This window comes from Odontesthes bonariensis, chromosome 16 (assembly GCF_027942865.1).
Source record: "Odontesthes bonariensis isolate fOdoBon6 chromosome 16, fOdoBon6.hap1, whole genome shotgun sequence".
Lineage (NCBI taxonomy): Eukaryota > Metazoa > Chordata > Actinopteri > Atheriniformes > Atherinopsidae > Odontesthes > Odontesthes bonariensis.
The window spans coordinates 16,458,929-16,485,421 of record NC_134521.1 but is presented as its reverse complement, the minus strand read 5'-3'; the positions used below and the strand labels follow the sequence as shown (position 1 = coordinate 16,485,421).

Here is a 26,493-nt window from a genome sequence, read left to right as displayed (position 1 = left end):
ACAAAGGTCGTGCCCAAGGGAGACCGACCTGTTGGATATGAGCATTGTTGGGCCCATTGATGAACTCCTCAAGTTCAGCCAGACGGTTGGTTTTGGCCAAGGCAAAGATCAGCTCTGTCTCCACATAGGATTCACGGGCCTTCTTACGAGCCATCTGAAGGAATTTGACCAAGTCCTCCCAGTTACCTGAAACATAATCACAATAGTAAGTTTAGTTTTCAACATGAAGCCATTTGTTTTCCTGGTAGATAAGGAACCCTGCTTTAACGCCATTTTATACTGACAGTATCGTGTCGAGTGGCACCTCCTTACCACTCTTATCTGCAGCCTGTACCACCTCCATGTATGCAGAGGGGTCATCAGCTTTGATGTAGGAGTCAATGGCCTCCTTAACCAGTTCCTTCTGTAGCTGAGCCTTGGCAAGCTGACTCCACACAGCTGGCTCATTGCAGCGTTCAGCAAATTCATAGGCCCGGTCTAGGTTGCCAATATGTTCGATCAGCACCTAAAGAGAGAAGAAAAAAAACAAACAAAAAAACAGTAAGACATTGATCAAATCTTTTTCAGTCACTGAAGGATGAGCCTAAATGTGAAAAGAGGTGAAGACAAACCTGCACAGCAGAGGTATTGACATCAAACTTCTTAAAGATGGCAAAGGCCTCCTCGAAAAGCTCATTGCTGATGGCGATGTTTGCGATATCAGGAGCATCATAGTTGTCCAGCCTGCTGATGTACTCCATCACACGGGTACGGTCAGCTTTGATTGCTGTCAGGATCAGGAGGTTCTGCAGATTTCTAAGGCAAAAAGAAAACGACATCCTGAGCACACTCACTCTCCACTTGTCTATGCAATATCAGAGTGACTCTGGGATCAAATGTGAGTCCAGCATGTTGTAGCTAAAGACCTGTGTTCACTGAAGACAGAGTTGTCCAAAACAATCTTCTCCAACAGTTCAATGAGCTCATTGGGTAAGTCGGCTGTCATGAAAGCTTTGACGGTGACCGATACCTCCTCTGGGTCCTGGGTCTCTGACAGAGCGGTTTGCACGACCTGAAACCACAAAGAGAAGAATTGAAGCTTAGAGCGGCACCAGGCAAGGGTACCGATTAAGATCAAAGGTCACTCACGTGGACCGTACCTGATCAATGAGCGGCCGTCTGAAGGGGTTGCTCTCGAACAGCACGCTGGCCCAAAGCTCAGGGTCTTTGCGTCGGACGAGGTAGCGAGACAAGCTCTTGAAGAGTGAGTTCTCATTGCAAACCTGATGTGACAAGGACAAAATTAAAAATGCTATCTGCTATGGAGAGAGCAGTTTGACACAACAACAAGAGTAGGTAGACTAAAACAATAAGTCTGAGAAGGAAGTAAAAATGTATCCTCACATTGATTAGCTCCTGGTCACACTGTCCTCGCTCATAAGCCACACAGGCCAGATGAGGGTCTCTCTTCTCGCAGTACTTTCCCACCACGCGGCTGTCATAGAAAGGGTTTTCCCGCAGGAAGCGTTCAGGGTTGTTATTGCTGTCAATGTAGATTTTTGCTAGGGCATTATGGGTAGCAGGCTCTTCACAGCCTTCGTGGATACGAGACTCCAGCCAGGGCAGCAGCAGCTTCAGCCTGAAAGAAAAGGAAAGTCAGGACTCTCCTCACTCAGCTTCACCAAGAGACACAAGGCTAAATCAAATGCCTCTTTGACTACTAGACAAAGTTCCACACATTTTGGCTTGACGGATAGGTTCAACTATTTTATTTAAAGTCCTGTAATTCATTCAAATTAAGAAAACATTTCATATATTGAGATTACAAGCATAAAACTGTATTAATAAAAGAAGTTACACGTGAACACTGCGAGAAAAAGATAAATAAATCCATGTCTTTAAGACAAAATAATTTATACACTACAACGTACAGTTAAATTTCTGTTAAGAGTGAATATATTGAAAAACAGCACCTGTTCCTCTTTTCCACCTCAGCGACCAGTTCGTCAGTGGAGAACTGTCCCCTGACAACTAAGATAAGGCTCTTGATTACGTCCTCAGAGCAGTCCACATCCAACAGACCACCAACTACAACAGGCAGACGGCTGGGATTCACCTAAAACAAAAATGCACAGTGAATCTCACACCTGTAAAGCAAGTATACGGTGTGATAGTAATTGGGATCTTAGCTGCATCGTGACGGGAACTTGGAAGATTCATATTTGATTCACAAATGTCAAATATTGGTTTTCTATATGTCAACTGATAAGGTAATAATGATGGAACACAAAAGCGGAAAACTTTTAGTATGCTTTCAGTACAGCTAAGTTAGAATTTGATTGGCAGCCTCCAACTGGGAAGGATGAAAACAGCCAGGTGTAGTTGCTGCCAACCAGAAGACCACCGAGTCAATGATATTGCCAATGATTTGGATCTGCATTCAGTCTGAGAACAACAGCTTTTAAACAATGTTGTAAACTTTGGAGAACATCCTATCTCGAAGATATCTTATTGACACAGTGATCCCCACGCTTTACGAGACCAAAACTGACGTAATGGAATCACTTAAGATAGCAGGTGTAACACGACTGCCAAAAACATCTTATGCCAACATAACTGAGCATTTTTTAATCACAGATGACTGGCAGATAGCAATTACAAAACAATTAATGAGGGATTTTAATGCTGATTGCACATAAGAGACTATTTGTTGGAATTCTGTAATATTCAATAAATGTTGACGTATTAATTTACTCCTTTTTACGTATTAATTAGCTGCTACAGGTACAATTTCCTTTTCTTGTTTCTTTCTTTTTTTTTTTTAATACTGGAAGATATTGGCAAATGTAATCTTCCAGTTAATAGGCCACAACTCTCCCAATTTCTTTTATTAATAAGATATATTGGAAGCATATCAGCTATGCATTGTTACATATGCTTGGCTTTGAAAGTACCAAGTAGTCACACAGTGAGAAAAAAACAGAAGCCCCGTAAAGGAAAAACAAAGCATAGATAATTGGTTTAGAAATGTCTTGCATATTCGAATAGTAATCGAATTGTGAGGTGCCTTGAGATTCCAAACCCTAAAACTAATCTGAATGTCTCTGCCATCAACACTTACCTTCTGAACGTAAATCTCAATGTACTTCTGCAGGTTGTTACGGTACAGGTAGAGGACCAGGTCGTGGACAAAGTCAAAGCGGTCACAGACAATGATGAGTGGCAGCTGGTCGGTGAGTTTGGCTTCCTGTGTGTCACGCAGAGTGATGAAGAAAAAGATGAAAGAAAATTATTGCAACCTGCAGGGAACCCTCTACACAAGCCCAGTGACCTCAAATCTGACGCAGCAGGGTTGATCTTTTCCGACTTGTTAGAAGAAGAAGAAATTTCCAGAAACATCAGACCAAGTGACTCGAAAATCACACCCGAGAGGTTCTGCAACTACTACACGACTGACAGGCTGAAGAATGGGCATGTAGAAGATAACTGGGACAAAACCAGTTCATAAACTGCTTCTAACACAACATTAGGCAGACAGCTGCCTGTTGTCAGGTCAAGGCAGAGATGACCACTCGTCCCACTGGTGTGCTGACGCACTGCTGCCCTCCACAGGACTAACAAACTGGGATTGCGCTCTATTACTCAGGAACATGCGGCGCTGACTACAACCTTATATTACAGGACTAAACACTACACACACAGACAAGTATTGACTCTTTACATAAAATACAGGAACCTGTATTACCTGTAGAAACGAGTTAAAATGTATGTGACTATGTGGCTGCGAATTAAGATTACAAAATTGCATCACAAAGAAGTTTAATCTTTCGACCAAGATGACAGAAAACTCTGTCTCCAACTCAACGTGACAATAAAGAAAAAAATAGTGTGGATCAGGAACAGAATGATTTAGTGTAAACAAAGGCCCGAGAGACAATATATAAATATAAAATATAAAAGATGAAAAGAACTGTTGAGTGTCTGTTTCAACATTTCCCGTCCCTGTGGCTTTACCTTGAGGAAGTTCTTGACACGTTCAGGGTCGTAGCAGTTGCTTTCTCTACAGATCCTCTCCACCTCTTTGATTTGGCCCGTCTTGCACGCAGCCTGAATGTATTTGAAGTGAACCTCAGGATCCTGACTGAAGTTTACAATTGAGCCCAGGAAGTAGAACAAACCTGAAAGGAAAAAAAAATAAATAAACAAGTTTTTTCCCTCTCAGTCTAATGACCACATTGTGGATCCAATAACACATCCTGAAAAGATCAGACTGCCATTAAAGTACTGCTCCATATTGTGTTTTTCGAGGATTTAACTTTTCCGCTCCATTATTCTAATAACAAAAAAGGGGCTGCTTTAGGCACAAACTTAGCCTGATTAACATAGACTTTCAAATCTCTTCGAGATTCTGGTCTGACCAAGACCATAACGAATACGATTCGAAATGGCCTGGTCAACCCGCCTCCCTCGGGTTGCTACTGGTTGTGGCCAGAAAAGGCTGTGCCTAAGCTTAAGCCAATCACACCACTCTTTCCTCTGACGTATGATTTAGCTACCAGCGGGGCTAACTGGTAGATTAAACTCTTACCAAAGCCAGTAGGGAGCAAGGCGAAAACGTCTTTCCTGTCAAGAAATGATTCAAGGGCTGTTCTTTGCTCGATTTTTAACGAGAATCTCCCGTCGAACACTTTCATTACAGCATCTACAGCAGTGTCAAAAGCTTGACGCTGCTCCATGTTGATATTGAATGAAGCGCTTCCGTGTACAATCCATGGGTTGAGTGGCAGTTCAACCACGTCACTACCTTGAACACGCCTCTACCCTGGGCCGTTGGCGCTGCTCAAAGTTGATTGCTTCCCGACAAAGTGGGTGGAGTTACCATTTTTTCGGGAACTCGAATCCACCTGAATGAGCTGTTTGCCTGAGTAAGTGTAGCAGAGCCGAAGGTGTTGCGTCACTGCGAGGGCGGAGCCTGGGTAGCACAAACTATTGATTATACTGCCTCTGCTCTGGCCTAAATGTCTGATTGATAGTTGAGATATCTCTGAGTACATGGGCAGGGGGAACATAAGAGAAACTGTGCTACTCTAAAATCTAGACTGAGTACAGAATAATCTTAAATGAACTGTCATCTACACACAACAAATCATTCATTTGTAATTACTGCACTAGCCATTGTTTCACTGCTTATTCTTTCAAAGTGGGCTTGATGTGCAGGATTTTTAGAAGAGTAAATTAAATTCAAGTATATCATCATTTGTGCTGACTGGATAACATTGCTTATGTCAAACCAGGCAGGATGCCAGTATAGAGGTCTGGTTTCTTACCCTCAAAACTCTTGAAGGACTCAAAGAGTTCAGTGAGAGACTGTGTGGTGAGCTGTTCATGGTACTTGGAAGCCACCTGGACACAGATCTGCAGGTTCTGGCGGATGTTGGCCGACAACATGGCCCTGAGGCACTCCAGAGAATCTTCAACCGAAAGCGAACCAAAGTAGTTCACCAGCCACTGTGAGTGGGGGAGGACACGTGTAAATCATACTTTGTTAAATCTAGAATTACACAATATAATGTAATTACAATAACATCATGTTACACTGACACTTCTGTGTCCTGGTCTGGACCAAAGCACAGGTTAGACCTGGTTTGCTTTGCTGTTCACACAGGCATTTTCTTTCATCAAACCAACAGAGGCCAGATTTAAAAAAAAAAAAAAAAAAAAAAGCCTTGGATAAGGTTTACACCCTGAATGGAGGACTTATTTGATGTATATTCTATCGACAGAACCTCCAAAATGCTTTATTTCAGGACACATGCACTCTTGGGATTCAAGTACACGATTCACAAACCAGCAGCCATGTTGCAAAGAGATTTGAAATATAAAATTTAAACTGTGTTAGGAGGTCCCCATTTACCAAGTTATAATGAGAAACAAAGCTCCTTGGTAGTTAGAGGAATGATGTAGACCTGAAATAAAGGATCAAGTCCTGTTTGTTCAAATGTCTTGGGTTTGTGCTGCCTTTACGTTTCAATGGCACCTCAACAGAGTTTGTTTGTCAGCAGACCGAGACCCACATTTTCGAGAGGTCTCAGTTCGCAGGCCACACTTCAACTAACAGAGATCACACTAGGGTTCATTTCAAACAAACTAAATCTCTTAGGTGCGAGCACATCCTGAATTCACTTTCATACAATAAGTAACTGAAGCCTACCTCAGGGTTAAGCAGGTGTGTGTGCACCACAGCGCGCTTGATGTCATACAGGTCCGTGTAGTGCTCCAGTGCTCTTTGCAGGAGTCCAGCCTTCTCACACAGCTGGGCGATGTGAGCGCGATCATAGTTGGTGAACATTTGGTTGCCAAGGATAGCATCAGCGACCTATATCCAGAACAAGAAACATGAAAAAGAAAGGTTAGGGGAAAAAAAAAAATTTGCTTAATGAAATGAACTCCATTTAGCAGAATGTGAAGTCTGGTCCACCTGTGGAGCATGCATGAGGTTCATCTCTAACAGGCGAGTCTGCAGTGGCCCCTCTGAGGGTCTGTTGTTCTTAAGAGCATCAAGGAGGAAAGAGGTGCACTGCTGGATCAGGTTGTACTCCATGAATACATCCACAATCTAAGAAGACAGAGAAACACTGGTGAGAGCTTGAATGTATGTGTTTAGCTGTCAAAAGAATATTACCCGCCAAAGACTTTGTATCAAACAAGCCACTACTGATATATAAATATATGTATATATGTACATAAACCCAACACTCCTGCAACAGTCTAACAGTAAAAACATGTGACAAGAGGTGAGCAAACCCTCACGCAATATGTGATACACTTCCAAATTATGTCATCTTTAAAAATAAAAATAAAAAATACTGGATACAAATCAGGCAACATACTTGGTCGGGTCATAAATTTAACATTTCTTTTATAAAACTCGTGCAACAACTCAAACTAAACAAACCACATAATCTCCTTGACAGAGGTAATGCCAAAAAACAACTTAAGGGGTGTATCTATGTCAATGACAAGAGTGAAGTTGCCACAAGAAATTGGAGTAGCTGCACCCATCCAACTACTGCAACTCTGATTAATGCTACTCTGGCTTTTTTTTTTTCCTAGTTAGTCACAGATCTTTCTGTATCCTTTTTCAATATTTGTGTAGACGCAATGGTATTTTTTTGTGTATTCATTTTCCATATCTCTCTGGCAGCTCTTCCATCTAATGCTTGGTATAAATTCTCTTATCAACTTAGAAATATTGCAAATAATGAGAGATAATATAACTTAGAGTTGACATTTAAATGCAGGGTTATATTTACTTCAGTTGTATGCTGGACAGCGAAGGGGAAAGCTGGCAGAATAAAACTTATTTTGTGCTCTGATAAGAGGAGAACTCTTTAGTTGCAATGTGTTGTGTTCCTAAAATCCTTATCTGCCAGTGCAGCACTTCAGGCACCATAGAAAACTCAGTCAGCACTTGACAAATGCATTCCAGAGATTCTGCAGTAGTAGGAAGTAAAGGCAAGGAGGTGATTTCCTTTATACACCGGGATATCTGAGATTTGCGGTTGTTGCGCTTTGGTGAGACACATTTTTTGCCCTACATGAAGAGATATTAGGGGCCGGTTGTTAATGACAGACTAGGATCTGAGAAAGTGAATGTGTTGATATTCCTTATCAAATATCGGGCTGGCCTTCACTTCAAAGACCGCAATTAAGTGTAAAAGAAGAAATTAAATCAATGTAGAATTTGGAACCACTTGATTAACAGTAAAAGCATGGGGTGTCTGAGATTCCTCCTGATTTCCTCTGACCTGTGTGATGTCGGCCAATGGTTCTTCATCCTGGACCAACATCTGTGCAAATTGCAGACCTTGTTCTGGATTTATGCGCATCACATTCCTGAGCAGAAAGATCCAGTCTGGAGTGTAGCCCACCTGGAATACACACAGAACAATACAAGTAACAATTAAGTTTTAAAGACATTGGAATTGACAAATATAGACAACAAAGACCATAATGAAGCGCTCCACGAGGCTGATTATTTCTAATGGAGACAAACAACTTTGTTAATTTAGCATTGTATTATCAGGTTTATTGAAACTAATGAGCGAATATGATCTCATACCTTCTTGGCATACAGGACAATCTTGGGGAACTGACCAGTCTCTGCAAAGCACTGAATGACCTTGTTGGGAACGTTGGCCCTCAGGTAGACACTAAGAGCCAATGTGGGATCCACTGCCTTCACTAGGTCACCCAGTTCCTCCGAACACTCCAACTGAAATGTAAGACCGGTAACATTAGCACTTTGATTCACAAATTCAAAAGGAATGCAAACAGAAATGTAATTATTTTTTAGCTTTTAATTCTTTTGTTTTTCTTCTCCATCAAATATATTTATTTTCACCCTAAATCTAAAATGACCTTTTTTACTTTGGAAAACTAACATAAACCCACAGTTTCTAAGGGAAGTGTATAAATTCCTGGCATATCCGATGTTCTCATGTAATCCACAATAATAACCAAGGCATGTAAACAAAACAGCCAGCTCAGGAAGTGCCTCTTTGTGAGAGTGGAGGCGAAGATAAACGTCTAGAGTACCTTATCCTCCTTCAGCCACTTCTCCAGAAGCTGTTTTCGTCCCTGCTGGAGGACAGGCCTGCAAAGCTCCAGGGACTCAAACTTGTTGAGCTGGCCCTGGTCCAACAGGATACCAAAGTACTGCAGCAAGGGAGAGGTCTGGCCTGGCTGAGTGGGAACGCTCTGGAAGCGACGAATGGTGTCTGGGGTACGCAGGATACCCTGAGAGGGGAAAGTTTATTTGAAAGTAAGAAGAGTTGTAAGCTAATGATAAAAGCCAATATTGGTCGGTACAAGTAAATTAATTACAATTAATAAAATCTACAAGCACTACAGTCAAGCAAAACAGAACTTCTTATCAGACTGTGCCAGTGAGGTGTTGCTGGTCTCTTTGCTGAAAGAATGACTACCTTTGGTGCATTAGCAGCAACTTTGGCAGCTTCGGAGTAGTTGCCTGCTGCAAACAGGTTGTTGAACTTGCGTGCAAAGAGCTCTTCACCCCCTGCAAGGTTGTTTCGGACAGCTAAACGGAGAGCAAGATCTGGATTCTGTAGCACGTTGGTGATGTATGGAATGATGTTTTCCTCTTCCACACAGACGGACAGCACCTGTGTCAATACAGAACATTTTGCGGTATAGTTCACACGAGACAAGATGCAGGCGGACATATGATTGTGGTTATTTCAGGGTTATCAAGCTCCCTTCTGCTGCAGGTTCTCCTTTTTCAAAGTCACAAAGGCACATATGTGCTCATCCTACTACCAACGTATGGTACTTTTATTAACACCCCCCTTCCTATGCCTTTATCATATATGAACTCTAAATTATTATAAAATCAAGTTCATTGTTTCACTAAACCACAAGAAGAAAAAATAATTACATTTTGCTTCAGAGTAATAGATGACCTTTTTTCTTCATTTTAACCTATTTGAACCAATGACATATAAACAAATTCTTCATTTTTATTCGGTAGCAGAAATCAGCAGAGCTGTGAGCAGTAGCATCAAACTCCGCTAACGGTCCCTTAGCCTCAGGACGTGGATGCTGAATGCAAATGTTATCTCAGAGTGTCAGTGTAACGCAGGGCTTTTGGGGTTGGTCTGGCAACCGAGACCAAAAAGAGTCAAATGAAAAGAGCAGGATGGAGGAAAAGGAGGGAGGGGGCTAAAGGAGAAAGGCAGCTAGTGTTGGCCCCTCTACAAACAAGCCCAGCTGGTCAGTGCCCCAGCATTTATGTGTTCAGGGTCACTTACTCTCTATAATGTGGGGACAAATTGGAGATGGTTAAAATAAATGTATAGAACTAAGAGACTAAAAACAGGTTTCTTAGTGGAGATACTGGTTTCTACACAAGATGTAGTGGGTGTTGCTGGGAGTGTGAGCAAGACTAGACCAAATTCTGAAAATTCTCAAAATCCAGCTTCACATTTTCTGACAAAATACTGATTAAAAAAAATCTTTAACTCAAATGAGCGTAGACCTGAGTAAGGACAGAGCAACACCACCCTCAGACCTGAGTCTTAAGGAAAAAGTAAAAAAAAAAAACCTGCCTGAACAACTTAAGACAGCACCAAGCATCAGATGACACATGAGCTGCAGTATCAGGTGATTAACCGACCCAGACACAAACGTCCACAAAAAAAACGTGAAGGCTTGTCACAGGCGACTGCTATACTGATGACGTGGAAAATAAGGAGGGGACCGAATGGAATAGAGGACCTGCACTAAGAGGATTGAGGGCACCAGGCTGTGCCTCCCACAACATGTCATGTGTTGAGGGGAAGTTAGGCCCTCCCCCCTTTCTGTGTCCTTTAATTTCACTATTTTCAAAACCTCGGTTCATGTTCACGAATTGTATGGACGAGTTACATGCAACACATGGTCACTACGCAGTGGGAGTCATGTAAAATCCTGATGCTGAGACTCAAGCAGGAAGTCACTACCAAGTTTAGAGCTAAAAACTTTGAGCTCGCTGAAAACTACAGAAAAAAAACTTAAAGCAGTGTACAAACAATTATAATGAAGTGATTTCAGAAACATCTTGGCATATTTCCAAGCATAACATTGTTGTATTATTCATTTTTGCCAATAGATGAAGGGAACAAACATCTTTGTAGCCGAGAATTTCCTGATATCATTTTCAGCACTAACATAAATATTTAAGTCTGTTCTTGTTGCAAAGTCCAGACAAAAAAAAAAAAAAAAAGATCAGATAACAGGTTTTAGATTAATTCCAAATTTCCAGTCATTTTGGTTACCTTCATGAGTCTTATGAAATACATGCAGCATTGTAGTAACATTAATGAGTATCAGATTACCAATTTTCTTGGCAACGAGCCCACATAACTGGCATCATTGAGGGGCCTCGTCAGAACCCTATCATCTCTCAGATCACCACGTCTGTAGACGTGTGCATTCAATGTTGCGCACACACATTTCGACACTTGAATGTCCCAGCATACAGCAGGAGCTGTCACGGCCCAGATCAGCTTTCCTCTCTACACTCAATAATTCATGTGTGGCCTGGCTGGAACATTATTCATCAGCTGGCTGTATCCAGTTCTCCTCTCCAGTTCAGTTTGACAAAAACAGTAAAGACACAACCCTCTTCACTACTCTATGTGAAACACTAAACCTTGGATTATTTATAATGCCTCCTGGCAGAGTCTGAACTTGCCAGATGATGACAGACAAACAAGGAAATGCTGTCGTCATCGGCACAAGCCACAACTGATGCTTGATGTTGTACTTTTGATATTGTGATTGCTGAGAAAAAAGGGGCGTATACACAGAAGTGGTTCTATCAAGGTTGTCTTTTTGAGGTTAAAAAGAATAGCTGGTGTCATCTGCAGAATTCTACTGCGACATTAACACGACTGGGCAGCCATGATCCAAATCAATTCGATTTCCAAAAACCGGCTGGATGAGCAGTAGTTGGTCATCTTACCTGTCCCTTTCTGTTGACCCCGATGATGCCTGAGGTGGCTTCATGTGGAGCCGTGACAAAGATGGTCTCTCCACTGATACGGTTCATGTAGATGCAGGTTCCTGTCTCCAAGTCATACAGGTGGATGTAGCCATATTTAGTGATAAGAAAAACCACATCATTCTTGGCGCTTATCTGTAAATAAAAAAAAATACACAAATAAGTGTCGCTCCACATAATCGGTTTTAAACGGAGGATAAAAGAGGTAAGGAGATTCAATTCAATTCAAGAAAAAAAACATAATTTCATGACAATTTCAAGAGTTTATGTGAGTTTTCAAAGTGTATTTAGGAAAGTTTCTAATTCGTGGTGAGGTTGGATGATGCTATTCATAAGTATATTGAGGACAGTGGATAACCGGTGTATTATCATTCATCTTATTTCAGCGTGCTCAATTATGAAAACATACCTGCATGGCCACAGGGAAGTCATTCAGGGCCTCTGGAGGAAAGAAGACATCCACAGCTTTCTTTGGAAACGGCTGGTTACCAGTCGGCGGGGTTCCCACTTCAATGATGTGCAACTGGGTCGAAGACAAAAGCACAGGTGAAAAACAGCCTCATTCAATTTTTCCTGTAATATCAATGACGTTAAGTCAGTTATCCCCATCGGGTTAATAGAATCAGTCACCTTCCCTCCAGCCTGGCCTCTGACAGCGAAGCAGAACAAAGTTGACTCCTCTGTATTTCCTTCCATCTTGAACTGAGCAAAGCTGGCAGCGTGGCCTTCAATGGGCTGAGAAACTTTTCTGTCAACAGAATACAGCTGCATGGCTCCCACCACTCGATTTTGCTAAAAAAAAAACAAAAAAACAAACAAACAATAACATTCATGTCGACTCACAAGATAACCAAAAAAGTTCTACACATTGATCTAACACACACAGGTAACCAACTTTACAAAAGGCACAGCACTGACCTCAGTATGTTTGATGTTAATTCAACACATGGACAATAAAATTACCTGGGCTGAGATACCAATGAGCAGGAGCCATTTCTGCTTTGCGTCAGTGCGGTAGTTGATAATCTGGCAGCCTGCCAGGCTGGAGTGGCGATCAAAGACTTTCACAGGCTGTGAGTCGCCCTCCATGCTCCAGTGGTAGACAGCATTGTCAGTCACAAGTGCAACTGTGTTAAGGGAGATCCACTTCCAGAAGGTAACATCGTCTGTCATGGTGTGTGCCTTCATCTTGCTCTTCATCTCAATGTTAAAGATCTGAAGGGTTTTGGACGCTAAAGAGGAAAGAATGAGGGCACGAACCAGGCCAAAGGGGAATATTATATTTTCTGACAAGAATGTCTGTGCGCAGACGCACACACACACACACGCCCACACACAAACATACTGTGCATTCGAGGGAAAATAAACACACTGAAATTAATTTGATACCATCGATTCAAACTGAAACATCAGTGATTTTGTAACAATTCCAAAACTTAAAGAAGGGAGATGCTGAGCATGCAATAGTTGGAAGTCTCAACCAGTGAAGTGAGGGAAGCATGGAAAGAAAGAGGAAGGGAAATACATTTCAGCCTCCAGAGAGGCTACACAAGGTGTGTGATTGTGTCAAACGTGTGCAACTGAAGCAAATAAACGTTCTGACTCTCAACTCTATAGGCAAGTAACTTGGCAGGCCAATACGAATACAGTTTGCCTTACACTAATGCACAAAGGAGTAAACAAGATGACCAGCCTGTGATGCGTGTGAACTGTGAGAGTGAATGTTTGAATACACGCATTCCTCTGTTTTCAACAGTCTTACAAACTAAGCTCTATATTCGCTTAGCTCTTGAAATGAACTTGTTGTGTTTTAAGCCAAAGTGGCAAACCCTATCACATGAACAGCCTTCACAGAGGAAAACAAAGCAGAGGTTGGAGGAAAAGAATCACAGATCTCACTAAATTAGAGTCCATCTGAGTCCATACATACCAGCAGATGACAGTTACACAGAAATGTAGAGGCCTAATTGAAGGCTAGGGGAACTAAGAATGTCTTCCATAATGATTATGGTTAACTAGCTAAAGTTAAAGTCAAGTTCTGTGTGTTTTATGTCTGGACAACAAACCAGAAACTAAATGTTAAAAAAAGACGGTTCACTCACCTGCATTTTCTGTTTTATTAGTTGGGGTTAATTTAGTGAGCTAAAGCTTTATTAAGAGGAGACGTGACTTTCTTGTATATTCATTATTCGATACTCAACAATGTAAGAAAAAGCAAAGAGAACTGCGTTAGCACAACCATGAAGATCATTTTGCCATCACTGTGCCATGAGATCGAAGTACAACAAGCGGTGTGGCAAATGGACTACTTGCAGCAGCAGCCAAATTTCAGAGCAAGCAAAGGGATTTTTAACTGAATCATGATTAACAGTCGAAGGTGTACATGCATACAGTCCCCTTCCTTACGACGTGGTTAAATTAAAAGATTAAGGTTCATACTGTGTTGCACGGCAAGGTCGACACAAGAATCATTATATTATTCTGAAGAGAAAAGACAGCGAATGGAAACAGAGAGAAAGGGTCTATGGATAAACATAAGAGGACAGAGAGGCTCTACAACCAGAATCAACATGGATCTGAAGCTCTCAATATCTCAAGCTTTCAGTTGCTTTATTCCCATCATTCTCCAAAATTATAAAGTTAATTTCTGCAGCTGATAATAATGATAAATGTGAATTACTCAAGTGCTACCATGTATGTATTATGTAATGTTTAGAGAACCAGTTTAAAATCATCATGACACATCTGCCAAGTTGCTTAACCGCTCAGTGTCTTCTCCACCAACAATGGCTTGCCCCCTAATACTCTCTCCTAATTTGACCAGAATCACATTTTGCCAGCTTCTTTAAATACATTTGCTTAAAATCATTACATTTCAAGACAATGACTATCATATGGTAAATGAAGAGGGATACATAATTTAGCTTGGTTAGAAACATAAAAACGGGGGAAAAGGGGTCTACAGTACAAGCTTTTTGGCTTGTATAGTGTTATTTTAATGGTTAAATGGGCAAAAGGCCAAGAGCTGAACACAAACAGATGGCCGGTGGGTTCTTCAATCTACAGGACAGCAAGTGCTTTCTCATTTTTAATAGCTATAAAATGGAAATGCACTTTGTGACTTAACAATCCAACAAATAAGCCACACAAGCTTGAATCTGTGTTTACTCCTCATTTGGGAGTACTTATGATAACAGGACATCCCATGAGTAGCATTAGAAATCAAATCTGCTATAAAGTGCAATCAGATGGCGTAAAAATCCCCAGAGATTTCAAATTAGCACGTTTATTCTCTGCTCCCTCACAGCTAAAAGTAGCCTTCAGTTTTTGATATAACAAAAACAGGAGTTTTTCATGACTTGCAAACTTAATTACCAAATATTAAGCCCAGATCAAAGACCAAAGGAAAAACAGGATTTGTGTAATTACAACCTTACACAGATGGAGGAGCACATGGATTTCAAATGGAGAAATGTAAATTAAAATTAATCTTTTTTTAACCCATGGTATTACCACACAAACAGGTTCTTAATCACTTATACATATCATAAAAATGATGGAATGCCAGCAAGCTGTAAGGTTGTGAAAGCTAAATCCTGTTTATGAAGGAACATTTCTAGATGTGTAAAAAGTTCCAAAGAATTAGGTAGAATTTGCGGGGGAAAAACCCCAAAAACCTTGTCATTTACAGGCTGAAAGATCTGTGTGTCAAAACTGACACATAAACTGAGCAATATGAAATGTAATCATTTAAGAGCAGTTCAATTTGCTCATAAATATTGGTCTTTAAAACAGGATTTGCCTTCCACAAAAGTATTATAAATTTCAACTCACCGTCTGCAAACATATAAGAAAGCGGTAAAAGAAAAAAGATAAAAAGAACATAGAAAAGACAAAAACAAAACAACAAAAAAAGTCAAAGCGATCATGGATGCTGGACAACAGAATAAAAAAATTTGCTATACTTAACATCTATGAGACAAATGTTCTGAAAAAACAAGCTGGCCGTGAAGATTTATTTCACAGCAGAAAACTAAAGTAGCTGGGTGTATGTAGACATGAAAAATGAAAATAATTTCAAATATCATTAACTACTGAATGCAAAATGTTGCTATATTGAACAAACATGTGAGAATTAAATGCTGCAAGCCCCTAACAGGTAGTTAGTTAAAATATTAAAGTAAAATTCATGTAGTCTTAAATCCTGTCCGTACACATTTCTCTCTAAATCAAATTGATGAAATACAATCTCTGTGATGCAAATAAACTGACATACCTTTAAGAGCAATGACCTTGCTGGCTGGATTCATGATGGCGCTGTCTGCTGAGATAGGCCTGCGGATAGGTGTATTGGGGTCAGCCAAGTCGATGATCACCACCTGAGTCTGCTCACCCACTTTCTCCCGGACACAGATGAACTTATCCGACTCCATGGTTAGAGTGCTGAAGCCTATGTTGGCTGGATTGATTCCCAGGTTTTGGAGCTAGGACAAACCAGGGGGGGGGAATGACACTGTTAGATTGAACAGACATGGGCTGCAAAAGGTTAGTTGAGATTGTGTCCAAAAAGAGTCTAGAACAATGCTGACATCACATTCTTCCAGCCAAAATTTCATCTCCATAGGAGAAGCTTTTTGTTAAAGCTATAAAGCAGTTACAACAATTAGGGAGCTGGGCTCTTCAGTGAGCTAATCCAGAGCCAGGTTGTAAAAGCATAAGAAAAGAGAAAACTACAACCACACAACAGAATACTGCACTGTAGTCTCGATGCAGCCCGACCTTTTGAACCTGCGTTTGATGAGAAGCAGTTTGTAAAGGTGATGAGGAACAATATAAAAGATGTGAAGACAAATTTGCCACGAGACATAGAACAATAAAGTGTGCTCTATTCATTCCATCTCCCTAAAAACATAAAGCCTGGGTGAACTGCAGATCATCTGCAGCACTTTTTGATCAGCTAGTTCTACAGACCAGCTTATTGCCTGTCATGGGAACGGGCCATCCTAATTGCTTCACATAAACACTAGCCTCTTTCACAGGTGCCTTCTTAAAGTTGAGACTGATGTGTCTTTGTGTCATGTGTGAAAGTACAGAGGCAGGAGTCAAGGTCTATCTGCCGCTGTTACACCTCTGTGTCAGCAAGGAAGGTAGCAACAGAGGCAAAACAATCCCACCTCCTGTGTGCTTTCACGAATCAAGCTGGCATCGCAGAAGGTGCCAGTAACTGACGTTAACGTCGTCACTCAGCTGATTCCGCAACATCAGTTTGATGTGTGAAAAGACACAGCGATGCGGGGCTGATCTGACTCAATTTGGCATGTGTAATAAGGTGCAAACTTATGTGTGAGGCTACTGACAGCAGCACCTATTGAGGGTAGCCACAACTGATGGCCGTTCTACAAGGGCTTTTTTTTTTTCTGTTTTTACAGTAGTTGGACAGGAAAGTGGGCAGAAAAAGTAACGGGACGAGGTGCAGCAGGGAACCTCAGGCCAGGATTTGTTGAGGAACTACAGCCTGTGAGTGCGGCGTCCGCTTAACCAGTTGCGCCATATGACATATTTCCCGCAAACTGGACCGGAGAGTCAAAATTCTAGTGAAAATACAAACCATGCACTAATAAACAATGATAAAACTAAGTATTACACAAAAAAAATTAATTCAATACACAAATTCCACTCTCTTCTAGCAAGCCAACTGCTAAAGGCAATGGTGTAATGATGTAATTCTGAAGGAAATGAAACTACCAAAAACACTTCCCAAAGGTCATGTTGTGCTGTTGCAACTTCCCCTACTTTTGCAACCTATTAATAATATACCACAGTTGTACTATTACAACCAAATGCAAGTTGAGCATCATCTCCTTCTAAAACCTGTAACAGTAGCTGCGCTGATAAACTGGGTTTAATGGGAAGGTAGTCGCACGTTTGTTCCGAAGCAACTTACATTTGCCATGAACCTAAAACGGATTACAGATAAAGTACAGATATTAGCAGACAGCAATTATAAAAAAAGTTAAATCAAAATTTACAGGAAACCAAAGACCAGCAGATATTGTTAAAAAAAACAAAACAAAAAAAAACACTAAATTATGCAAAAGTAAACATCTGGACAAGCTTCATATTTTAAGAACTTGCCAGGAAGCAAGTTCTCAAATTCTCCTAAGGGTCTTAAACAACTTGACAAATTGCACGTGTGTAAAATCTGCCTCGGCAAAATGAAACACTTTGGCAACAACAAATTTTACCTCGGTCTAATGTCTGATACCTACAGGAAAACAGTCCAACTAATCAGCCAACAATGAAGGAGGCACCTTCAATTCTGCCCTCCAGCTCTGAGAGAGGGAGAATTAAAAGATCTGTGAAGCTTTTAAAATGCTTCCTGGCTATACAATGCTGGCTGTAAATTTGAATCATGTCACATAGCATTACTTTTCTGGTTTTAGTGTCGGTAATGTTATGAATGCTTGGGCAATGCACTTTTCTGACCACTACAACCAAAAATAATTAATATCGATGCATAGGGCTGTCACAATTATTACACTTCTTTAGCCGTTATTTGGGATTCTCATAATTTAGATTAATGATTCGTCTTTGTCCATTTTTATGACACTTTTATGCTATAAGCCTTCTAAAAAATGAACCATTCACCCAAAACTTATGAAGTAAAAAAGCCATCTATTAGAAATTATGTAAAGAATAAAAATGTCTGTGAGGTCATTAAAAAGGTTAGTCAGTCAACTCTATTAATGGTGAAAAAAAGTTTAACCTTGTTATTTTCTAAATAGGTCAATTATGACAAAAAAAACATTATCATCACAAACAGGCCTATTGATGCATAAAGATTCATGCAACAAGGCATTTATTTCAAAAGCTCCTTTTCTTTATATAAATTCTACAACTCATTTGGATGTATATTCTCCTGACAAGGGTCAAAGCATTCAGAGCAGCCTTCTCTCTGGCCCTAAAATACATACATCAAGGGCTGTTTTGATAGCACAAGTTGGATGTCTGCCAAAGAGACTGCCGGGCCTGCCAGCAACAGCCACTATTTATCCATTATTACTGGCAAAAGGACATCTTACGGCCTGCTAACGATAAAAATTAGGCACCACTCAACAATTTGGGGCTAATCAGCAAACAGAAACCACAATTCTAAGAACTGCTCAACGAAATCTTGACACCTTTTTATCAATGACAGGACACACCCTCCCTGTAGCCGTGCCCCACCCACATTCTTTCACCAGAGTGTAACCTGGTTCTGCCTTCATGACATTACAGTGTTACTATCAGCTATGAGGAAAGAACTGAAAAATTATCTGAAACAGGAGTTCCCTCCACCCACTTCCATGAAGAGGTGACATCATACACTAAATTCATTACAGTGTTCTAGCCCCTTATTGTTGCCATTGTCAAGTATGGAAACTTTGTGTACTTAAAATTCCTTGAAATGGATGTGCTGAATATGGAGTATAGCTCAGAGATCACCCGTCATTCGTAATGGCAATCAGATCCAAGTCTGTGTGAATGAACCGTTGGACTTTTAATCATCTGTCTAATCTGAGCAAACCAGACTGAATATGTGCATGTGTTCAGCACATAAGGAGGGGATTCTTGACCTCTCTTATTACAAAATCACTTTTTAGACAAATTCATGTGCTCCGTCTCTCTCTCTCTCTCTCTCTCTCTCTCTACCATCTGTCACCTATTCTGGGAGGCAGGAAGCGGTTTAATTCAAAACAAAAAGCATTTGTATAACAAAATGTTCCCTCTGTGCCTTAGAATAAAGAATAGCAAACGCAGACAGATGTTGCAACAGCAGAATACTGACCATACTGTAGTTTGGTCCGGCAGACGGGTTTGCTATGGAAACTTTATGGTAAACTACTGCTGTGGGCAAAAACTGCCGTGACATCAATTAGCAGGAATTTGGGTGAAAACAGGTCAAACCTGTGGAGCTACAACCAATGTGGCAAATCATTTAATCAGCCAGTCTAGCCTGTCCTGGCCTCGATACTGGTGCTTTTAGTCTAGATACCGACACAAGCTCTGATGAAACCTCTCAATCCATTAACAGCTGATTAACAAAAGGGTTGCAAAACAAGAGCGTTGGATAGACTGGACACTTAGATGAGAGATGAGTGATGTTACACAACGCAGAACTACATTCTATATCTAGTACAAAAAAGAAATATAATAGTATTATACACCAATATGCCAAAACATCTAAACCCACTGCTTAATACTGCATTTGTCTCTCTCCCTCTGGGATGTCTTTTTGTTCCTGGAAAAGGAACTTAAAGCTGTCGCAGCAACTTTAAAATTGTAACAACACTTGTTGTTAAGCCAACAGCAAGGGACGCTGCACGACTGCACTCCCAGGAGCCTTCTCCAACTGACGTTGGGGTCGGTGTTCAGGACAGGTGTGCGTTGCCTTTTCTCTGACTCTTATTCCCAGCTCAACTGTCTTCCTCCTCTGGTGGAAGCACAGGGGGTTAAGGGTGTTTTCACACCAGGATAGTCCGGGGGACCCAGTTCAGTTAGGCGAGGAATGTCGAAAAATTACCCCTCTTTATTCGGTTAGGTTTACTTTCACACTGCACTTTTGAAGGCGGACCAAACCGCCTGAACAACGACATGCAGTTACAGCAGCGACCCTTTTGGGGCAGTATTGCCTGAAACGAGCACTGACAATAAAGGAAAAAAAACACGAGGAAGAAGAAAACCTGGCTCATCGATTGGTCGGGGCCAAAAACGGAAATCCATCCCCTTCAGCCAGCTTCTTCACAACAAAAACAAACAATGGATTAACAAAACCGTTATACAGTCTTGGGGTTTAAGAAACCTACTCTGGTCCATTTAAAGTGGACCAAACAGCTATGGTGTGAAAGCACCCAAGGAATAAGTGGCCCACAATGAAGCAATTTTCAATAATCATTAGACTCAAATGGAAGGTGAGCTTTACCGTTTAGGTACATTATCAATATTAGTAATGGAGAAAATTTGGTGTAAAAAAGACAAGCGGGAATTATTCCTTGGACTTTATAATGTCATCAAGAAAAAATCAAGTGGCCAAGTACACAAACCTCAGCGCTTCTTCTTAAATGTGAAAATATTTGAGAGGTTTAATACTAAATCAAACATATTTGTATTTTTATACAGCACAAGAAACCAGGGAAGCTCTCCTGAAACTTGTGTATGTATCATTGTATATATGTATATCTCTATCAGCCATTATTTGATATTGCTGTCAAAAATCACTATCGTTATTCTTCATGAAAAAATAACTGTTGCAAAAAAAACAAAAACCTGTCAAACTGGATCATTTCCATTAAATAACATTAAATGTCATTTTCAGTTCTGATTCATGTATAATTGAGTGTGTTTTGCATCACTTTTTACTTTTGTTTTTGAGAGTTGAAATGTAAATGGTCACTACCAACAATTTAGTCAAATGTTGCAAGCTAATCTTAGAGAAGCAGAATCTGCCACCACCTTTCAGCTCTTCACAATGACTTCATGCAAGTTCCTATTGGTTTATTTATTCAACCTAGCTCTTCTTTTAAAGGACATCAGAATTTTGCTCAGCAAAAAAAGAAGCCCCATTTATATCCTACACATGAAAAGTTCAAGGCAGGGCAGGGAAGGATGTGCTATGCAATGTGCTGAGGCTTGCAGCAGTTCACTGCAATGCTCCACAACAGGAAACCAGGGACCCATTGTGTTCCGGGACTGAAACAACAGGTCTGCCGAGAACTAACTCCTCCACTACCGTGGGCCACTCGTGGGGGACATGTGACCAGCCCAGGGGTGAAGAGCAAAAAGAGCTGCCTTCACTGTAAGATAAAGGGAAGGGGAAAGTAGGAAGGAAAGCATGTGTTTCTGCAGCTCATCCATCTCTACTCCAAACCAGTTCTTGCTGAGTTGGTGGTGAGCATGCAGTTTCCTTTTTCTCCATGTTATCTTACATTTAGACAGCGCTGCATAATGTCAAATGTTCAGCAGATCAGCATCCTCACCAGCCTGTCACGGGTTATCAGCTGGTCATTTACTAGCATAGTTCAAAGTGCAACATGAGATTTCAATAGCATAGCACTATAAACTACCAGCACTCTCTCAGAAGTAGAAGAAACAGGCTGGATATGTTATGAAACACCAACTGTAAATAAATATTCACTAAATGCATTTAATGGTGTGACTATGCATACAACTAATCTTGTTGTTCAGACCACAGCAGCTAATTTAAAGCAAGCCAAACATTTTATCTGCATGAATATGAAGACCAGTTACACTTTTTCTCCACTTACCTGCACCCTCTGGCAAAGTGTGGTTGCTTTACTTTAATACTGAAATGAGGGGGTTTCCATATCAGTAAAAATACCCCCCCCCCCCCCTTTCATAAATAAATTGGACTTTTGTAAACACAACAAATTACTGTATATAGTTAGAAACATCCATGCAAACACAAGAAGTAAATTGAGCCATCGTGTAATCATGGTTTTGTATGGGCGAGCAGTGTTGATGAACACACAATCAATGGTTTCCTTCCAGAAATCATCAACAGTGACCTTTTGCATCAGAAAGGAAACATGGCTTGTCAAAGTCTGTTTACTAAATATTAGTTACAGTTAGGCTTTTGTCAACATAGGAGGGCTACCATGTTAGCATTACATAAAGTGAATTTAAGGGCCGTTCTTAAAGATTATACACAGCCAACTCAAGTAAAGGACAGGTACTGAGAACTAGTTTTATGTTGACAGTGGTTTGCAGCAGAAGAGTTTCACTAATGAGCTCTTGTTCAGCTAACACTCAGTTGTTTCACACGAGATATTCTAATTTAATTTAATGTCCAACTGTTTTTTCCCATGTTTCGCTGTATCAAAAACAGTGTGTTCAGTGGTGTTTTGTGACCATAAAGCGCTGTTCACCGATGCTACAATATAAACAGCAATTAAATAAATCCTAACAATAATCACCCCGACCACCAACTGTACATATACTAATCCTTTTGAGCAAATTATGCGACGTGTTCAGATGCAGACATTTTAAATGACACCAGTCCAATTAAATTTATTTAACTGCAGTCAACACTACACTATATAAATGGATGATGTATAAAATTGCCAACCATGCAAGTTGAACGGATGACAGAGAGCACATAGTTGCAGAGGTTGAGGGAGAGTAAAAGAAAGGAGGAAACGGGAGATAGAGGAAAGAACAAGAATCACACTTTTTGCTGACCCTGCATTATTTCTTTACACTAGATTAAGAAATAAAATAACATCCAGCATACAGATGAGTGATCAGCGCAACAAAAAAAATCATTAATCACTCTCAACTTAATTTCAACACAATTAACACATTATTTGCTGTATTCAAGTTTATCTGAAACTACTTTGCTGAGCCAGCATGTGTTTAAAATCACAACGGAGCCAAAGCAGAACCTGTGAGCTGATATCAGTATGGCAGTATGCCTAAACTAAACAATCTTTAAAAGTTACATAAGGCAATTAAAGGCGTTAAGTTTATATTCTCCACTTCCATTTTCCTTCTGCTCAACTGATGTATGTTGTGAAACATCCATGAAGCAGCATATGCAAGTCGTGCATTAGTGATGGTCGTTTGAGATCTCTTGGGAGTTTATTAGTCACAAAATGACCTGATAATGTGAAATTGACACAATCAGGGAATGCAAACTCAAGTCACAGCCTGGCTGCAACAGCAATTTCTCAATATATTTGCAGTTGAACATGAAAATATATGTTTCTTTGATCTTAAACGGATGTTAAATTCAAGAGTTAAGCATGGAGTAATTTCCTAGCAAATATATAAATTCAGGGTATTGCACAAGTCTTTCCTTTAAAAGGGGGTTAAATAGTTCAATTTCAATGCATAATCACACTGTAATCCACCATCTTTGTGTTGTTCTTTGCTCACTCCCACTTCTGCAATAAAAGAGCCTTAACAAAGGAGTCCATAATAATTTTGTTGTAATTGTGAGCACAAATGGTCTTCGCTCAGCTTTGTAAATTTCAGCCTCTATACAATCTCTTGTGATAGGCCCACATATTAACTCATCAACTGCCGTCACCTTAACTTACATAATAATATGCACTCTAGTGTGACTGCGGTTATTTTCTGAGACAATGTTACACATCTGTTCAGTTTTATCATTAAAAGCAAACAAGACCTGGACAAAACTTGCAGTGTCCACTTGCTTTGAAATGGGACAATAAAGCACTGCACCTTAAAGTATGTGTAATTTAATCCTAATTTGTGGATCACAGGAATAAGATCAAGACCCTTTGGTTCAAACATCAAATCTGCAGCACTATCACAGAGCACCACTCTTAAATGACAAAAACTGTTGAAGTTTGTCTGACTTCAACAGTACCGACCCTGGCCTCTGCTAAATGCATTAATGTGTAGACTACATTCAACTATATTTGCTGAAGTGTAAGGCTGAGCCTATTGGAAACAAACAAACAAACTGGACAAACAAAAACAACAGCCTGGCTCACAAGTACATAGTTTAGAAAAAGGCCCCAGATTCAAAGTCTAACTAAAACATAAGTTATTCTGTGGGATTTGCTACATCTAGAAATCTAGCAGTTCAAACATAGGTATCTTGCGTCTTCAACCTGACCAACTGAAAAGCAGTTTAATGGGCTTATGGTGCAGGTGTGGTCATTTAAACTAAGAAAAAACCATCAAGGTGGTACATGTGGCCTCACAAGGAAGGCCAAAAGATTATATGTAAAATGTGATAGCAGCTTTATTGAGACAAGTCAAGATAATAATTAGACTCACTCATTAAAAACAAAATAATACAGCAAGATGTCATGTTCAGTGAGTGCTTGATCCTCAGCCAACTTAAGCAAAGTCTTTGAGCATGGGTTGATGGATAGTTATCTGACACACCACATGACCATTTCTACAACCAGCCAACGTGACGTGCTCCCAGGGTCGAAAAATCACTTCCAGAGAAGAAGGACGATGCATACATATTAATAAATTCAATATAATGGTGTTATGAATCTCACTTTATAAGTGGCTGTCAGCTTGTATGCATTGGTGGGTTTTGTAAAGAAGCTGGTACGAGTGATATATAATAGATTTACCATCTATAAACCTATAAGTTATGCTCAACACATCATTAAACGTGAAGATTAGTGACAACCTCAGCTGTATGCATTCAGAAAAGACCAACATTCTTTTTTTTTTTTTTTTTTTTTTTTTAAAGTCAAGGACGATCAAACTTTAGAAAATGTTAAATATTTTCTAATTGCAACGTCACTGCGTTGCTTAAATGAACTCTACTTTAAAATGTCAGAGTTTCTTTATTTAAGTGAGGAACGAGGGTGGCTAGTCAAAGTGTTAGCCAGCAGGCTAGATGCTAGCTAAGATAAACGTCATCCACCCTGTCAAGCTAGTTAGCATGGCTCGCAAAAGCTAACTTAGCTTGTTAGCAATCTCGTAGTTCTCTTAAGAAACTATCTATAGCAACAGCGTATGTTTAAATGATTGAGACTGGAAGACAAACTTTACCAAACAACTTAGCTATTCATTTATCCACATACCTGCAAGTGCTCCTGAAAGCGAATAGGTAGAATCTGAGCCATGGCGGTTCCTCTGTCACTCTCCTCCGGTTTCTTCCAATGCTAACAAACTACGGCTGCTTCTCTCAGGTCCTAGCCGGACAGCCAGGGAGCCTCTAGATTAAAGTCCAATTATGAATAAATTTTAAGCTGTGTTTTTAAAATGTTGTCGGCGTTATGGTACTTTTCAAATTGTTCCTTCACTGTTTACTTGAGTACTTCCCCAGGCTAATTACTGGCTGCCACTACACCGACTCCCTGGACCTGCAATGGCGATGGAGGTTGGTCACCAGAGAAAAATCCCGGAAATGGAAGTGCACTCAGTAAGGCGGATGAATACGCAGTTACACTTCTTAAAAAAGTACATCATATCTGATTACATTGTTATTTCTTTGGAATATACACAACGTTTGATATTTTGTTTAAATATCTAGCGCCAACGCTGAACTTAAATATAAAAATATATGAGAACCAATGCAGAAGTGGAACTACTTCTTTCTGTTCGCCCTTTGATTTTTGCCACATCATTCGTCTTTGTAAATTAACGTCATTCTTACGCATTATACAGAGGTTGTACACTTGTTCCTCACAGCCAATCAGATCACTTTGAACCCAAGCTAGAAATGAATTAATTGATTAATTCAATAAGCGTGTGTGCAGTATAAGTTATTGTAGCTTCATCATACTTTTTATGCGTATATACACACTACCAGTCAAAGTTTGGACACAATCTCTTATTCAAAATATATAGAAAAGTGTGTCCAAACTCTTGACTGGTACTGTCTCACACATTACTTGGACATGGGTTCATCATATATTCATGTACTACCAATCTAGTTCATACATTAATTCCCATGGCAATAGACAGCTTCTTAAACAGTCCGAACAAAAACAAATACAGCACATGATACTATTCATGCATTCATTTTCTTGCTACACCTATTTTAACCTTCCCAGGGTGATGGGGGCTGAAGCCTACTACAGCAACCACCTGTCGAGAGGCGGGGTATGCCCTGGACAGGTTGCCAGTCCATCCCAGGGCCAACACTGAGACAAAAGAAGCAAACAACAATGCACGCTAACACTCATACCTACGTTGAATTCAGAATTACCAATTGGATTGTGGAAGGCAGCCAGCGTACCCAGATAAAATACATAAAGTTGTCCTTATCAAAATCTGTAAGCAGAATTTGACTGTTTGGACAGAACCACGCAACATGTGTTTGGTTGGGGGTGCCTCCCAGTATTCATTTCCCTTTTTTACATCCACAATTTCTGGTGGCAGCGGATGTAACCTTATTGCTCAATGTAAAAATGAATACTGGGATGCTTTTGCAGAGATCTCATTTTGTTGAG

General features: G+C 40.3%; 1 protein-coding gene across 2 annotated transcripts in view; it reads right to left on the bottom strand.

Annotated features, from left to right (window-relative positions):
- Positions 1 to 25,439, bottom strand: part of cltca (clathrin, heavy chain a (Hc)) — a 30,804-nt gene extending 5,365 nt beyond the window's left edge. For both annotated transcript variants that reach the window (XM_075486425.1, XM_075486426.1), the window contains exons 1-22: positions 25,120 to 25,439; positions 15,819 to 16,026; positions 12,506 to 12,774; positions 12,173 to 12,334; positions 11,952 to 12,065; positions 11,504 to 11,677; positions 8,967 to 9,164; positions 8,578 to 8,778; positions 8,102 to 8,254; positions 7,788 to 7,910; positions 6,458 to 6,595; positions 6,191 to 6,355; positions 5,307 to 5,487; positions 3,994 to 4,157; positions 3,101 to 3,226; positions 1,953 to 2,095; positions 1,384 to 1,618; positions 1,140 to 1,262; positions 906 to 1,051; positions 612 to 795; positions 313 to 505; positions 29 to 186 (exon numbers count right to left, since the gene is read on the bottom strand). In XM_075486425.1, the coding sequence (XP_075342540.1) occupies positions 29 to 186; positions 313 to 505; positions 612 to 795; positions 906 to 1,051; positions 1,140 to 1,262; positions 1,384 to 1,618; positions 1,953 to 2,095; positions 3,101 to 3,226; positions 3,994 to 4,157; positions 5,307 to 5,487; positions 6,191 to 6,355; positions 6,458 to 6,595; positions 7,788 to 7,910; positions 8,102 to 8,254; positions 8,578 to 8,778; positions 8,967 to 9,164; positions 11,504 to 11,677; positions 11,952 to 12,065; positions 12,173 to 12,334; positions 12,506 to 12,774; positions 15,819 to 16,026; positions 25,120 to 25,161 (3,600 nt within the window). In that variant the 5' untranslated portion in view covers positions 25,162 to 25,439. The remainder of the gene's footprint in view (positions 1 to 28; positions 187 to 312; positions 506 to 611; positions 796 to 905; positions 1,052 to 1,139; positions 1,263 to 1,383; positions 1,619 to 1,952; positions 2,096 to 3,100; positions 3,227 to 3,993; positions 4,158 to 5,306; positions 5,488 to 6,190; positions 6,356 to 6,457; positions 6,596 to 7,787; positions 7,911 to 8,101; positions 8,255 to 8,577; positions 8,779 to 8,966; positions 9,165 to 11,503; positions 11,678 to 11,951; positions 12,066 to 12,172; positions 12,335 to 12,505; positions 12,775 to 15,818; positions 16,027 to 25,119) is intronic.
- Between the last annotated feature and the right edge of the window lie 1,054 nt (positions 25,440 to 26,493).